Source organism: Malus sylvestris, chromosome 5 (assembly GCF_916048215.2).
Source record: "Malus sylvestris chromosome 5, drMalSylv7.2, whole genome shotgun sequence".
NCBI lineage: Eukaryota > Viridiplantae > Streptophyta > Magnoliopsida > Rosales > Rosaceae > Malus > Malus sylvestris.
In genome coordinates this window covers 23019683-23036255 of record NC_062264.1, presented here as the reverse complement: position 1 = coordinate 23036255, position 16573 = coordinate 23019683, and the positions used below count along the sequence as shown (strand labels likewise).

Here is a 16573-nt window from a genome sequence, read left to right as displayed (position 1 = left end):
TATAAAGTTTGTCTATAATAGGTACTTTGGACAGTTACTTATTACTCCCAAGCAAGCAAATTAGGGTAATGAAACAATTAGAAAAACATATAATGGAAGAATTATAAACCCACAATGATCATATTACATATAGATGGAATAAAGAAGGAAACGTTTTTTTTTTTTGACAAACTGTATGACAACATAAGATACTTTCATTTCAAATCACTGATTATGTTACATTTTTTCTTGAACTGTGAGTCTAAAATTCAAAATCAGACAATATAAACATTTGCATCTCTTTCTTTCATGAAATTTTTATCGTGATTAGTATGAAAGTAAAAAGCAACAGAGAAATTTGAAGTAGAGGATCAAATTTCACTATATACAACTCCAATATACACATACAAAACTTAGAACTCAGAGCATAAAAAAAAAACAATCCTACTACATCCACATACTAATTAAATGAGCCAGCTATCACGAAAAGAAGACCGGTATTGCAGCAAAACAAGCAAGAGAATAATGAAAGCAGCAACACCCCAAGGTGAGCTTCCCTCTGAAGGTATATGGTGAGTCCTCCGGCGGCGGTCCCACGGCGACATGGAGAAGAGCCAATCAGGATCCATAGATGAGAGGCCCTTCACAATGAGGATGAGAACTATTGGTATGAGCAAAAGAACCCAATTGAATTGCTCTTCAGCTTCTTCCACAGCTGACTCATAGGAGGAGTACCATGAGATGCCCAGGAAGATGGAGATTACTGCCAGGATTAGGAGAACTGGGTAGGGCAGGGGGCTTAGAGAAAACCCTTCTAAGAAGGAGCTGGTTTGGCTTCTTCCATGGTAAGCCATGTGATTTGAAGGGAAGGTTTTTTGTTGTTGGAAGGAGAGTAGATTATTCAAGAGGTTGTTATGGATTGAAGGACTTGTGGCTTTATAGACAAAAGATGGTGGGGTGGGGAGTAAATGTTTTGGAGGTATTCAATTATTGAATTAAGTAGAGAATAATGCTTGGGTTTTCTGCATAACAAGTCATTTTCTCTTTTATTGTAAACTACATACTCACACGCATAAACAAGTAATTTATGAAAAACAAAAATTCTGCACACATTATTAAACTCTGATTTGTTTTTAAAAAAAAATAAAAATGAAGGATCAAGTATTTCTTTGAGTAATGCTTTTGATAAGACAAAATTGTTCACATTATTGACGCATTATCTAATACAAACCATAATTAAAAAAATTCACCCATCTATGTAGTCAGCTTTGCGTATCTAAATGACATTATTGTTTCTTTGTTAGGAGTATATGCTTAGATATTTGGTTTTAGATTTCTTTGTTTATATTGCTTAATAAAGTTATGGGGTTTTGATGGGTGAAGTGGACGGCGATGCATTGGCCGACAAGGAAAAGAAGACCAATAAGATAAGAAGAGTTCTTTAACTTATACATATGTGTTTGCTTTCAAGCACATGAACTCTCAAAAGATACCTACACCGGCCAAAAAGAAAGAGATTCTAGTAAATATTCTAAAGATAAAAATCCAGTGATTGATAAAGACATATATATGGTTTATTTTACATATTTTAAGCTTCTACCATTTTTTGTGCAAGAAAAAGGAAAAGAAGGTTTAACGATTTTAATTGTTGCCTATGTCACAAGGGAATTTGTTGGGATTGATTTTCTATAAGGAGATCCGCAAATGGAGATATTTTTCAATTTGACCGTCACACGAGATGATACATCACGTGTCTCTATATAAATGGTGGGTTATGTGTGTTAAAAGGTTAATAATTTAAAAATTAAAAATTTTCACCACTTGCATAAAAACATGTGATGTACCATCCGCATTCCTGTTACAATTAAAAATTTCTCCGCAAATTAATCTTATAATATGGGTTTGATTAAAAAGATCCCTACAATAAATATATGTTTTCCCAATATTAATTTTGTTTAAATTAAAATAAAAATCTATTGATCGACAATTTTTTTTTTTATTATTGAAAGGAGGAAATTGAACTTTAACATGCTTTGAAATTGAAAAGAAAAATAGTACCTACACTGTTACTTAAGAGCTATTGCTAAGCTTCCCTTCAATTAGGTCATCAACTTGAGAGTATTGATCTCATAGCAGAAAAAAGAGAATGTTGCATGTACTTATAAATAATCGAGCTATTTTTTATATTACTAATTGATTTTATGTAGAAATTTCATATTTTTTTATAATATCAGAGTAGATTATTTTATATATAAAACTTAACTGATATACATGCTTTACGTCACATAATTTATGTTATTCGGATAGCAAATTATAAATAATTACGTTACTTTTCATATTTCCAATGCGTTGCATGCATCCACTATGTGTGCCCCAACAAAACGTCGGTGGAGGCTTCCAATCCGTGGCATGCATCCATCCCCTCTGCGTGGCCTAACAAAAAGTCGGTGGAGGCTTTCAATCCGTGGCATGCATCCATCCCCTCTGTGTGCACTAACAAAAAGTCGGTGGAGGCACTTTAAACTTAAAATATCAACCCACTGGGCCCGATAATAATTACAACCCCATTCCTGCACCGGACATGCAAATTTAATAATAGAAAAACATTACGGATGCGATCGCAGATAAACAGTTGAGCAGGTGACCGGTGAATATTCTTGGTCATCAGATGACTAGGGAATATGTTGCAGGACGAAACAAGGGTGGATGGAAAGAACGGGGGATAGATATGGGAAAATCACTCAATCAGGGTAACAAAGAAAACTTTAACGTTTCTTATCGTGGATTCACTCAACACAATCAAGTTAAACATTTGATTTGAGAAAGAAAAACAAAAACTTACTTCGAATACACAAAGCAAATATGAATTTCATTCGATCAAATGTTTAGCTTGGGTTAATTTTATTTTCTGATGGGTCCACTCTTCTTCAAAATCCATACATCTTTTATCAGTGTACGGGTTTAGGCTGAATGGGGACATGAAACAGAGCACCTAACAACGTTTCTTTTACAGAGACCATGAACTACGATATCTCCCCTTTCGTTCTTGGGGGTGATTGGGAGGGTTTTATAATAACAGAAGTATCATTGGACTAAGAGCTAATCGACGAAAATTTGGTATTTCGATTCGCTTGTGCTATGGCGTCACCAGCTGAGGATAGTGAAGAATACAAGAAAAACACATGCGAAATTTACAATCATATTCACGAATTCAGAATCATGTTACAACCATATTTTACCCAAACTTGATCGAGTACCAACAGCTTTAACTCATTACATACAATAATTAAACCAACAAGGAAATCAACCCTCTTAGTCGAAGATGAGTACTAGACAAACCAGCTCTCTTGAAACTACAGCAGCACTTTTTCAGAAGTAGCCACACTTGCAAGGGGGCCCACACTTCCAACACGGTGGAGGCATACAATACGGCTTCTTGGGAGTTTCCGACGACAACCAATGCACAACCGCTAGCAACAGCAACGGCATGGCTATGAGCCCCCAGTTGATCTCAAACGTGGGGGTTTCAACATCGAAGGAGATCAAAGACGACAGAAGAAGAAGCACAGTGGCCACCGCCAAGAAAACCAGAACCGGGTATGAGGAGGGGGCCTCTCTTCTGCAACAGTGATGTCCCATCAAGATTCAATGGCCTCTGTCAATGGAAGTTGATGTTCTGCAGAGAGAAAAAAAAGCAGATGGAAATTGAAATTTGAAACCCAATTGACAAATATAAACAAGGACTTGTGTGTATATCTTATAGGTCCCATAATCTCAACCGCACAAGTTTCTGGTGCTTTCTTTTGGACTAAGCATTTGGTTTGGTGGTTGCTCAATCAATCGTTTTCATACCAGCTGCCTAATCATACCATTTAGGAATATAGAATCACTAAATATCCCAAATGAAAGGGGACCAGCTGAACAAGGAGGGTGGGTGGAGAGTACATTTTAGGTGAGAAACACATCATGAGCATGATCCTTATCGTTAGAGGTCGTACGTAGTGCGGTTCTAACAAAAACGCTTTTGAGCAAAAGTGCTTTTTACACTCGTAAATAGGCTCTAATACCACGACCACATGAATCAAACAATTGGATAAGACAAGATTTTCCACATATTATGATAACGAATAATGTGGAAACGTTTAAAGTTGCACTGTTTACGCTTAAACTTATGCTCAAACAAGCAATAAAATTCTGACCCAAAAAGGGATGACAGCCCATTACATTTTACCCTATTTGTTACAACTTACATGTTAGGAGAGTTGTGTAGTCATGTCAAAATGACGATGCCTGTATAGCCCACCGTAGGAAAGAGCTTCGGTTAGACTTTTCCCTGGTATTGGAAATTGAGTTCGTAATCATGTTTTAAGGTTGCCAAAGTGTTTCTGCAAGGACCCTCTGCACGAACAAGAAGAAAATGTGAGACTATTTAAATGCCCTTCAAGTCATACATTTTAGCCTTGATAAAGTTAAAAATTGTTTTACCTCCGAAAATGGTATGAAGACGTTGAAGATCGTCTGGTGAGCAAGTATCTATTAGCGCGTATACACCTGGTCTTAGAGCTTCATCTATTTCCCTGAAAATTAAACATACGATAGTTCAGGTAGTCTGAATGACATGAATGTATGCCGGTCAATCCAAGATTGTCCGCTCCAAAGGTTAATGCTTTTGGAGATAGTAATAGGTCACTTGAACGTACACCTATTTTATAATATTATCCTCCCATTGTACAAAAATTGGAATGCAATAACATCGCTTCAAACTCAAGTTTCTGGAAAAGTTTTAAGAGGGAGGAAAATGGGAAGAAAGTGACTTATAAACATAGGATCTACACCCTCACCCCTCTTCCACCTTAACCCGAGGCCAGTGGGAGTTGATATAACGTACTAATTTTGAAGGTACTAATTCATAACAAAAACAATTGAGAAACACAAGTGTATAATTATCTTATCGGTTATGCCTTTTGAGCTCATCAAGAATCTCATGAACATTACAACAAATATTCCAAGGTACCAGAAATTACCTTTTGATGCCTGTTTTATGGGGGCCATATCCTGAATAAACCCATATGTAATTAGATAAAAATTGGGCACAGTGCGGACCAAAGACATCTTTTTGATGTCTTATCTGCAAAATAGATATGACAAAATCTGGTGAGAAAGATCTCATTGTGTTTTCTCCCTTTCGACATAATGGAACATATACCCAAAATGTAAGACAATAAAGATAACTTTTGTGAGGCATGTAGGCATGTATAAGAAAAGTCACCTACCTCTTCGTAAATCCTTCGGAGACTACCAGCACATTTGACTCCAGCAGCCACTTCCCATGAAAAGAAACCTTTCTTGACGACTGCATCAGCATCCACTGTCTCCAAACAATGAAGAAGTACACGAACAGAAGCTTCAAGTATAGCAACGCACCGTTCGCATTCACTAGAAATTACGAAACAACAATTCAATTATATTCGGAGTCTACTTGATGAGGACGAAAACCAAAAATGAAAATAAATTCAGCGCACATATCAACCCTCTTCAATAATCAATTTGCAGAAAATGAATATCAAAAGCTTAAAGCTATTCTTCTTCATATTCAGCCCTTTACTTTTATGTTTTCCAGCTTATTCCCAAGGTTAATAGTCGTGAGGTTTTTCATACAAAAGGAGTACACTTACCTTTTGTGATGCTTCAGAACATTATGTAACAATCGGCAGCAAGCAGAAAATAGGTCAACCGAGTATTGCCTATCTATGCCAGAGAAATGTAAACTTGCTACTGGATTAGAGAATTGGTTATTTGGAATTGTTGAAGAATCATCAGGAATGGGAGCTTCAGAAAGTTTTAAGAGATGGAAGTCTTGAAAAAGTGCTGAAGGTATACGTAAAGATTGTGCTACATGCCAGGGCTCCATTTGGTACAGAGCATGTTTGCCAGAAATTCTAACCAGTACATCAACACACATAAGAATAACTGTTCCTGGATCTGGATCAGTATCAGTATCAGTATCACCTTTACTCTGGACCACTCGCTCATAAAAGATTAGTGGACTCTGCAAGTGTAGAATAACATTGAACACACTAGCAATGAAGCTCTGGATGTATTTTTTAACAACCTTCAAACGTTTGTGTCCTGAAAGAAAAATAAATGTTCAGTCAAGCAAGTCCCAACAAACTGTAATCATATGCACTTGAAATCTAAATAAAATACGTACTAATAGCCGACATGACTATTATACATAACAGAGCGGTGATAAACTGTGATTTCATACAGCGACATCAATTACCTAGAACCTAGAAGGATAACTATTATGAAATATACGTAGCAACTCTAATGTTCTTATTTTTTTCACAAACACTATGACTAGTAGAAGACATGTAAAAGCAAAGATTTAGTTCATGCCCCCTATTCTGCAACACTGGGCAAGTGTCTTCCACGTTCCAATATAGGTTCCAAAATACTAAAGTTCTTTTCAGCAAGGTTTGTAGTTATATCCAGTGTGTCTTCAAAATTAGTAAGATTTTTTTCATTTCTGTACTACCCATATTCATTGGGAAGTACAATGTTTTCAAATTACATTCATGATATGCGTGCAAAAGGAAAGATGTTCAGTAACGTTTAGAAAATAACCCCATATATATTACGACATTTCCTTTTAAAATCAAAGGTCGAGTAAAAACTTTACTGATAGTAGAACACCCAGAACTAAAATATAAGTTAGAATTCAGTTGCAACTTGCAACTGCTATGTGGAACAAACAGTCACCATAGACACCTTTGAGAATATAGTAGAACCGTTTGATCCAAAATTACCGAAATATTCCATCCACAGATGTGTTGATTACCTGAAACAAATTCCAGAACCAAATCCAAGCAATCAATGCCAGCTGCAACAACTGAAGAAACCTTTCCCCCATCTGCACTTCCAGTATGTATGTCATAACTCATGGTGCACCCTTCCCGCACACCAACTAGTGCTCTCTCTATAGCTTGTAAAGCTGATAAAAGATGCAACTCTGATGGTCTCTCTATGAACACTGTGAACGATGACCTCAACCTAGCTTTAAGTTCATCTAATAAGTATGGCCAGCCAGACAGAGATGCCTCAGAAAATCCCATAGGAGAATGGAGCATTTTGGTGCTTGACTCTGTCTCATGAGATACTAGGGTGGCTCTTTTTCCCTGTAAAGTTATGCATTTCCCCAAAGCCCTTAACTGTAGCCGAATCATCTTGTCATACAAATTTCTGGATAGCGTAGGATTAGTCAGAGGAAAATGCTTGGCCAATTCTTCCAGATACTTCAGAACACCGTCTAAACACACAAAATAAAAAAAGTGTGGCACATGATTCATGTCCACTGATTCCAATAACAGGACTTGTGTGATGCCAGTAAAAGTATGCACCAAGCTTGAGGACAGGGGAGCACTATTCATATGCAAACTCAACCTCAAAATAGCTGAAGATGCAATAAACAACTGCCTGAGCAAAAATGCTGCGTCTGGGTAATCACCTTTTAGCAGGCGTCTCAACAAAGGCTTATTTAAAGATTGCAATTCAAATGAATCAACATCACTCAGTGCACTGGCAGCCAAAACAGCACCTTTCAAGTGCAACTTTCTTCTACGGACACTACCAGATCCTGAGTCATCATGGATGTCAGGTGATGCTGAGCAGGTCATTGCAACTCCAGATTCATTATGCAGTCCACCACAAGCAATATTAGTCTCAACACCAGTGCCTTGTGGTATAAAATCCTCTGCACTGGACTCTACCTTTGTCTTTTGAATATTTTGAGCATCACATAAAGTTCTGGACTGTTGTTTATCGTCGAAAAGCAACATTTGTAAGAGAAGACTAGAAAACTCTGCAAAAACATTTATACAGAGGTTGAGTTCGGTGATGGATTCAAGTTTCCGCCTTGATGAGTTTGCTTCATGATCACTATTTCTCACATTTGTATGGTTCACAACACATACTAGGCCCCATAAATACCCACTAAAGCAAGAAACTAAGGATGAAAACTTGTTCAAATTCAGAGCATCAACATCAATCCCCACTTTTCTGTTATAAGGGCCATTCTTCAAAGTCAATAGTAAGCTTTGCATCTGTTCCGTCAAACTCTTAGCAATAATGGCTACACTTTTCCTAGCATCAATAGAGTTGGAAGGATCCAAGCACTGATCAGATTCACTTGAATTACTATGTTCATGGACAATTTCAGCATTCAGTTTGGCAGCTTTAGGACGATGATCGACATGATTAAGTTGATACTTACTTGATGTCAGAAACACATAAAATGTGTGATCCATCAGCGACAAGATCATGTCATTAAATGGGAGTTGATTATCTTTTGAAAATGACTCTTGAATCCCAAGAACCGCATAAACTGACTTGTAAAGCCATGACACAGGAAATGCATCCTCAAGTAACACTGAAGCATGTGAGGTTTGACAAGCTGCCATCTTCTCTTCACAAGCCAGAATTACGCATTTTAAGGCCTTCCGGCAAGACACAAACAATCTGAAGAGCTCGTGATAATGATGTGAGTTCAATGCATTCTGACAATCTAATAAGCCGCCAACAAGAAGCCTGAAAAACACAGAACAGATAATATTAACAAAAATCTTCATTGAACTACAAAGACTACACTTATCAGAGAGCTTCAATTGTTAAGCACATAAATGTTTTCCATGAGAAATGAATTCTTTAGGCTGCTGGGAAAAAAGGTGCACATGAGACTAAAGAAAGAAAGCTCAGAAGTTGATAGAGTTTGTCAGTAACAAGCAGTTCTGCGCAAAACGCTTTCTGAAACAGTTTTACAACAAAAAACATTTTAGCCTCTTTTACTTTTTATTACATGTATTCAATTGTATTATCTGCAAGGAAAAATGAATAACCACCATATCATACTATCTGTGATAGGTTTCCATCTTAAAACTTAACTCAATTTAGTGGATATTTCTGTCTTAACGAGTATACAAATTTGTGAAATAATTGCTCACCAGAAGATTTTTATATTTTATTTTTTATTGAAAAAAAGCAACAAGAGCTATTATGGGGGACCATTGGTGCCGCATCACACCATAAAAAATGATGATGGGATAATGTTTGTACCTTTCAAGGTTGAGAATAGAAGTCACATAAAGTGAAATTGATCTTGAACTCAAATGACCTTTTGGCATATGGCACAAAAGATTAAGTAAACTCTGGCAAGTTGTAAATTTCATGATGGTCAATGGTAGGGCATTTTGTTCCTTGCAACTTCCTGTAAGCAGCTTATCAGAAGCACGAGTGACCGGATTTGCTACAGAGGAACGGTCAAATATGTTATGTTTATTAGAGGAAACAACCACTGATGAGTTCTCCAGGTCATTTAAAACTTTCGGCCAATTTGGTGATGATTTGAAATCAATATCGCCAGATGAAAAGTCACTGATGAATTGTACTGTCGATTTCTCCAATGCACGGCAAAAACTTGATGCAAAATGCCTGCAGACAAACTAATAGAGGCGATAGAATAAATACCTGGGTAGAAAAGTGTTTATATAAAGGCACAGAATAGTGTATGTCCCAATAAGAGAATAAAAAAGTGTAACAAACAAGAATTAACACAAAATGGAGTCAATGAAGCACCATGTGATGTTTGATAGAAGCTTACTCTTTGCTCATACAGAATGGAGTCAATGAAGCAATGTGATGAGATTTGATGCAAGGTTACTTTCTTCATCCTGTCAGCTACATGGTTATTGTGCTCTCTAACCACCCCAAAGCTGCTTCTTACACAGGGAAGGGAAGTTTGGATTAAAAGAGAAAGGAATGTCTTCAAATTCTTTTTAGTCGCATGAGTGCACCAGGTATCAATATTGTGGCAAAGAATCCACCAAATTGCAGTTGGCAGTGACTTCTTGTTCAAAGCAGAAACACTGAAATCCCATTCATCAGTTTCATGGGCAACCATTTTAGTACAACTTGTATCATCAGAAGTGAAGATTGGCCGTTGATCTTCAGACACTAATGATAGGTGCTCCATCAGAAAACCAGCAAGACCTGCCGCCTCTTCCTTCAAGGCAGAGATGTGCCTTTCCAACTTTTTGATTCTTTTACGACACCTTGACAAGCCAGCATCTTCAGACAACCTGACTTGCACCAGATTTTTGTTATGTTGCATCACATATTCAGAAGACTTTATATGCCTATTCAAATCAACAAGCCTTCTAAAAGCCATAGCATGCATTACATAAGTCAAAGACCAAGAATCTGTCGCACAGTTCTTACAATAGATGTTTGAAATGGATTGAATAACAACAAGAAGAGGAGCTGAAGGTTGCTTGATCCAAGAAAAATATCCCCCACTGGTCCAGTCAGTCATCTCCATCCAATCATTACCAGAGTATGATGTGAATGAATCTCCCATTGCTGCTGACATCTTTCTTGATAAATCTGGAGGCATAAGGCTCGTTGCTGACCTATATAAGCTTTGGCAGGACATATACAATCTAAAGAAGAACACAAAAACCCAATGAGTGGACAATCCAAATATCAGCAAATTAGTTTTGTTCTCAGCTGTCTCATTATCAAAACCTTTTCCTGTGACAGAAAAAAGGAACTTGTTTAAAGAATCTGGCTTTTGTGAAACCAGACGGCCCATGCAAGGAAAAAGTACTGCTATAAGGTCCTTTATAGAAACTCCAAGGAGATTACAGTTTCCAGGTGTGGCAAATAGTGAGTCTAGCACTAGTGCATACATTTCAGACAACCCTCTCCCCAAAAGCTCAGCTTCCAGATTAAAACCATGCGAGCTACTTTGCACATCCCATTTGTCAACTTCCTTTTCATCAGATTTTGAACAACTAATTTTCATCCACTCTAGAGTTTCTGATATATCGACAGTTAACTGCCCAATACACCCACTTGCTTGGCCTTCTGGTATGGAATTTATAGCTTGTTGGATTGCAATCTTAAACTCTTGCGAGCATAATAACATTTCCACTGATTTTGCATAAGCTTCACCATGTAAAGAAATCACAAATCTAGTATAGTTTCGTTCACCATCACCATTATGTGAACTTAGAAGCCTTATTGCTTTACACAATGCAAAAATAGTATTATTCACCTGCAGTACAATAGTAAAACGATGGGGTTAAACAACAGAAAACCTCAAGGGAACAAAACAGACTCTCAGTTCTAGAAATGATCTGGGACAAATTGACAATTCACGACCCGCCCCCTAAAATTCGTGAGTGGAACTGGTAAAATAGTTGATTTCGGAAACGGCAATACATATATAATCAGGTATATGTATATGCATGCAGAAGTTAAAAAGCAGCCAATGCTTAATCAAAGAGCATTCTACTAACCTGGCGAAGTTGACTATAGAGAACAATTAATTGGCATCCAATATCGTTTATCTTGAAAGATAATGAGCACCGATCCGGAACATCCATCAGTGAAAGCCCAATGGCTAAGTGAGATAGCATCAGAAGCCACAAGCTTACCAAATCATTCTCTATAACCTCATATTCAATTTCCAATAGATACCCCACAGCAGAAAGCACCTCATTGGCTATTAAAGTTAGAGCATCCACGTGTGTCCCGTTAACTACATCATATTTCGATGACTGAATTAAATTGGAGGACAATGATATAATCATATTATAAACCTTCTTCAAGAAATTAAGGCAAGCTCCAGCAGATGTATCCTCCGTTCTCACATAAACCTTTTCATGCATAAAGCCAAAAACTAAATTATTAACAGATTTAAGTGTGCAATGAACATCCAACAATACAGGTCCCATTTCCAGCTTAGCTTCAAGATAGCCGTTAATCTCAAGCAGAAGAGGCTCCATAATCAGTACAAAAAAATCAAGAAGTGACTTTCGTGTTTCCGCATTGAAGCTAGTTGAGCAGTAATTCTTTTCAGCTAGTGTAGTACTAGTTGAACCTTCAGTCTTCCCCATCATTTTGGTATTTTCAGTCAGCACTGAAGCCCTTTTTAGCTTTTTAACTTGATCGATGAGCAAGCGAAATAGTTCTCCTATGCTTTCCACTGCCAAAGCATTCTTTCCAGCTAAAATTCTTTCCAGTTTATCAAATAAATGTCTGTGATAACTCTTGAGCGTTGTTTTGGAGTCCTTTGACTTCCCAGAATTGGATGTGGCATATTTTTCACTACTGCACAAGCTCAAAAATCCATCAATGTGGATTGGGTGATATAGCCCATGAGATAATACTTCTTCAACTAGCTTCAATAAGTTTCTTGTCCAATCAGGATTAATTCCCTCAATCTGAAGATGCAAGAGACCCAAGAGATGCAACAGAGGCTCAAGGAGTTTATCGATAAAATCACGAAATCCCTTCTTCCGAGCTGGGTGGGCCCTCAAAAACTTGGCAAATGGCTCAAACACCAAGCTCACAAATCGGAAAACAAAGTGACCTCCGTTGCCATAGGCAAGATTTTCACTGTAAAATTTGTGGACTAGATCAAGCACTGCACCTACAGTTGAAACCCACAGATCTAAATTTTCATTTGATAAGCCTCCATGGGATGAAAACACCAAAGCTATGCAATCAAGCACAGTATTGTACAATTGTAACCCTTCACTGCTGGAAAACAAAGTTGGGCGTGAAGATGTTTTGTTCAATAAGGACAGTGCATTTCTTGCGATCAAATCAATAGAACGTAAAAGGTTCCGTGAGAAATTTAGAGAAACATTCACTTTCAAAGACTCCTCCAAACAGAATTTGAAAATTTCCCAGCATCTAACATCCAAATATGTGTCAATAACTTCGGCTTGATGCTTCTCTCCACCACTCTGAATTTTCTTTCCTGAAGAAATCAACAATGACTGGATCCAATCATTGACAAAAATTATTAAACGTGACATACTGACTGCTTGAGTATCCTGGTTACTCTTGCCGCCTTCTTCTTTCACTCTAGATATCACAAAACCATAAGCTAGTTCCACCTTCCTGCATTTTCATTCCTCAGTTATCAGAATTAAATCTTCGTTCAGATTAGAAAGTACATTCATCAGAATTAAATCTAAACCCTCCTTTTGATCACTTAATGAGGAAACGAAGACAACATGAAACTTGAATCTTGGTTTCTACTCTCAATTGGGTTATAAGTTCCTTGATTCCCCTTCTAAGACAAAGCTTCATCGACTTTACATTTCATTTATCTTGGTACCTACTCGTAAAATAAATAAACAAAAACGCTCAAATATCGAAATATTTTAGCCAAGAACCAACCTTTGATCATAAAATTTTAAATTAAGTTTACTTCACTCATTAAAATCAAAATCAAATTTTCCATTTTGTCAGCTGAGAAACTTGTAGGAACATAAATCACATCCATCAAACTCAACGTAATCAAATTTCTGCACTTCCGAAACTATCAATTGATTGAATTCGAACTTTTTCGCAATCTAAACACATTAAAGCGAATAAAAACAACGAAAAGGTAGAAAATATAACCATACTCACTTCTCAAGATCAATTTCTTTGTTCTGGATTGACAAAACCAACTCCAGGTTCCGCCATGGACCGCCTTCTTCGAGCTCGTGACTGGGTTCTCTCGCCTCGTGCTTTTCATCTGCGCCAACTTCAATCATTTCTTGCGGTTCACTCTCCTTCTCTGAGACATTAATACGCTGCGTTTTGGAAGGTCTTTCGGATGCTCCGAGACTCCTCTGCTTTCTCTTTTTGTTCTTCGATCGTTGAGCTTTAGGGGTGGCTTCGGAGCCGGCCATTGTTGAACTCCTGTCAGTCACTATGGTTTTTTAGGGTTTAACGGATATACAACAAGTTGAACTTGTAGGGTTTAATGGACTCGGTCAGGGCGGGCTGGAGGGTTGAGGAAAGGATGAAACGGCAGCGTGCTGATTTAGTTGAAATTTTGACAAATAACCGTATTTTGTAGCACGAAATGATTTTTAGCCTACTCTTCGCATTGTTTACAAATTTAACCAAAAATCCATGCGAAAATTCTAAAATGCCCCCCCCTTCTCCCTTGTCTCTTCCCCTTCCTCATCGACTCCACGTGTCCACCCCACCCCACCCCACCCCATCCCATCCAGGGGTGGGTTCAAAAAATCGAAAACCGAAAAAAACCGAAAACCAAACCGAACCGAAATCGAAAAAACCGAACCGAACGAAAAAACCGAACCGAATTGAAAAAACCGAACCGAACCGAATTCTTTTGGTTCGGTTCGGTTCGGTTTTAGTGATCTAGAAACCGAACCAAACCGAACCGAACCGAATTAATTAAATTAATTTTTTTTATTTAATTATTTGTTTTGGGTATTATTTTCTAAACCCAATTTGTAAGTTAAAATGTGCTAACCCAATGTGTTGCCAAACTTTAAGCTCAAAATATTAAAAAAAGGCCTATAAAAACTCTAAACTCTAACCTATTATTTCTCCCCCATATAAGGTTCCGGAACCAAACCTCTTCCCGAAGTACCTACATCCATCTCCATAGCACTATCTACTTCTGCGCCAGCTTTCTTTTCCAAATCTACTCTCATATAACATGTAACATAATCCATAAACATTTATTTCGGGTAGATTACTTGGGTAATTTGTGATGGAAAAGAATCCAACACACACTAAATAAATCCACCCGCGCATTACCTTTACTAATCAAGTTGTCAACATGCAGTTACAAGCAAACAACACTGATCTTTGAACAACATCATACAATTTAACTTTTCTAAGTCATTTGTACGATTTTTGTGTGATTTTTGTGTTGTGAGGTTGTTAGTTTGGACTTTGAAAGACTTGATTGATGATTTTAGTTCAACTTTAAATATTTATTTTCATTGTCTTTGATTCTAGTTAGAATGTTTATGTTATGATTGTGTTGGATATGTTAAAATTTAAAATTTCAATGTTTTTCATTTTTTGAAAAAAAATAAAAACAAAAAACCGAAACCGAACCGAAACCGAACCGGAAAAAACCGAACCGAAAAAAAACCGAACCGAAAAAAACCGAAAAAAATTTGAACCGAACCGAACCGAACCGAAATTTCGGTTTGGTTTCGGTTTTGGCAAAAAACCGAACCGATTTAAACCGAACCCACCCCTAATCCCATCCCTTCTTCCAAATCCATCACCACCATCGCCGCACCCGCTACGACCGACGCTGTCACCACATCTCGCTCTCTTCGTACGATAGAAATTTTTCAAAAATGCATCTAAATCTGCAATTTTTTATCTTATCATTTTATATAATATACGGATCAAATAAGAATCATAAGTTGTTCTAATTTGCCTCCATTAAAGCATTTATGCATATTTTGAGTTCTCATTTTTTGTAAACCATTCCAACAAAAGCCATAGAAGCAGTGGCAAGAAACATCATAATTGTCATCATCACCAACAAAACTAACAGCGTATTCACAAAACGGAGAAGAATGACAAACATGAAGAGGAAAAATGATATTCATAGAGTTTACTCTACCACAAAAGAGTAACAGAGTTAAAAATGAACACAACATCCAACCATCAAAATGCAAGTGTAGAAAGATTAAACTTTAATTTGATTTCCAAATTGAGTAACAGAGCAAGATATGTCGGCGGCGGTGTCGGTCGTAGTGGGTGTGGCAATGGTGGTGGTGGATTTGGGAGAAAAGCTAGGGTGAGTTGGGTTGGGGTGGGGTATGGTGGATTGGGGGGAGAGGGGGAAGAGACAAAAGAAGAAATGAGGAGGGTAATTTAGTACTTTTGCATGAGTTTTTGGTTAAATTTGTAAGAATAATAAAAGGTAGACTAAAGATCATTTTGTGGTGCAAAATATGGCTAGTTATCAAAATTTTCCCTGATTTAGTGCATCCGTGAAATATGACAAAGGGTAAAATAGTAACTTTAACTACAAACGACAATACTATTCTAGGGAGAGGATTTGAAACCGAAACCCAGTGGAGTAAAGATGAAGACTCTATCTACTAGCACAATTCACTACTTGCTAGTTCGAAAGTATTTCACACCATACTACGGTCTAATAGAATTCTATTTATTATAAGTGTGATGTTTTAAGTTCAACTTATGTGGACAGCATCACGGCGACTTTGATGATAAATTGTTATGGTTGACCAGTTACGTTGCTTAGCCGAAATCTTCCTCCTCTTAATGTAAATATATCGCCAAAAACATTTAGTAAATATAATAGTACTTCTGGGAGGGACTTGTAACTTAGTTTATTAGGTGTAGTATTGTCTTTCACCTCTAATTATGTATCCAATTTCCCATCTTTCTCTTGTGAGAGTCAGTGAGTGTGAATCATTAATGCAAATTTGTAGAATTTACTTAGATTTACGACTAACGTGTGAGCACTGTCTTTAAACTTTTTACTCATCACATTCTACAAAAATTCCATAACATCTCAATATCCCCTTATTTGGCAAAGCCAAATGTTAGGATTCTGAATTAATATGATGAACCTTGCTCAATGTATAAACATTCTAGAATGAACATGAACCTACCTATAAATATGAACTCATTAGGGATTCAGTTAAGGCATATTAATTTTCATGGAAAGGGGATAATTATTGAGAGCCTTGTTTATCAACATTAGCAAGAGTTTGTAGCTTAGTTA

General features: G+C 37.2%; 2 protein-coding genes across 2 annotated transcripts; both read right to left on the bottom strand.

Annotated features, from left to right (window-relative positions):
• Positions 1–176: 176 nt before the first annotated feature.
• On the bottom strand, positions 177–922 carry LOC126621647 (uncharacterized). Its single transcript, XM_050290192.1, has one exon. The coding sequence runs from the start codon at positions 831–833 to the stop codon at positions 444–446; it is 390 nt and encodes a 129-aa protein (XP_050146149.1). The 5' UTR covers positions 834–922; the 3' UTR covers positions 177–443.
• A 2240-nt stretch (positions 923–3162) lies between these two features.
• Positions 3163–13848, bottom strand: LOC126621627 (uncharacterized). The gene is made up of 11 exons (XM_050290164.1): positions 13462–13848; positions 11334–12945; positions 9635–11089; positions 9091–9476; positions 6821–8565; positions 5655–6108; positions 5253–5415; positions 5004–5107; positions 4465–4556; positions 4230–4377; positions 3163–3655 (listed from the first exon to the last, which is right to left on the bottom strand). Exons 1-10 carry the CDS (start codon positions 13725–13727, stop codon positions 4301–4303), a joined length of 6354 nt encoding a protein of 2117 aa, XP_050146121.1. The 5' UTR covers positions 13728–13848; the 3' UTR covers positions 3163–3655; positions 4230–4300.
• Between the last annotated feature and the right edge of the window lie 2725 nt (positions 13849–16573).

What these genes read in the sequence shown, in the direction of transcription:
- LOC126621647 (XM_050290192.1), bottom strand. Translation starts at nt 833, where the DNA reads ATGGCTTACCATGGAAGAAGCCAAACCAGCTCCTTCTTAGAAGGGTTT.
- LOC126621627 (XM_050290164.1), bottom strand. Translation starts at nt 13,727, where the DNA reads ATGGCCGGCTCCGAAGCCACCCCTAAAGCTCAACGATCGAAGAACAAA. An exon ending in AAAGAAATTGATCTTGAGAA is followed by an intron (nt 12,946 to 13,461) that starts GTGAGTATGGTT and finishes ATGAAAATGCAG; the next exon opens with GAAGGTGGAACTAGCTTATG. An exon ending in TCCGAAGGATTTACGAAGAG is followed by an intron (nt 5,108 to 5,252) that starts GTAGGTGACTTT and finishes TCTATTTTGCAG; the next exon opens with ATAAGACATCAAAAAGATGT.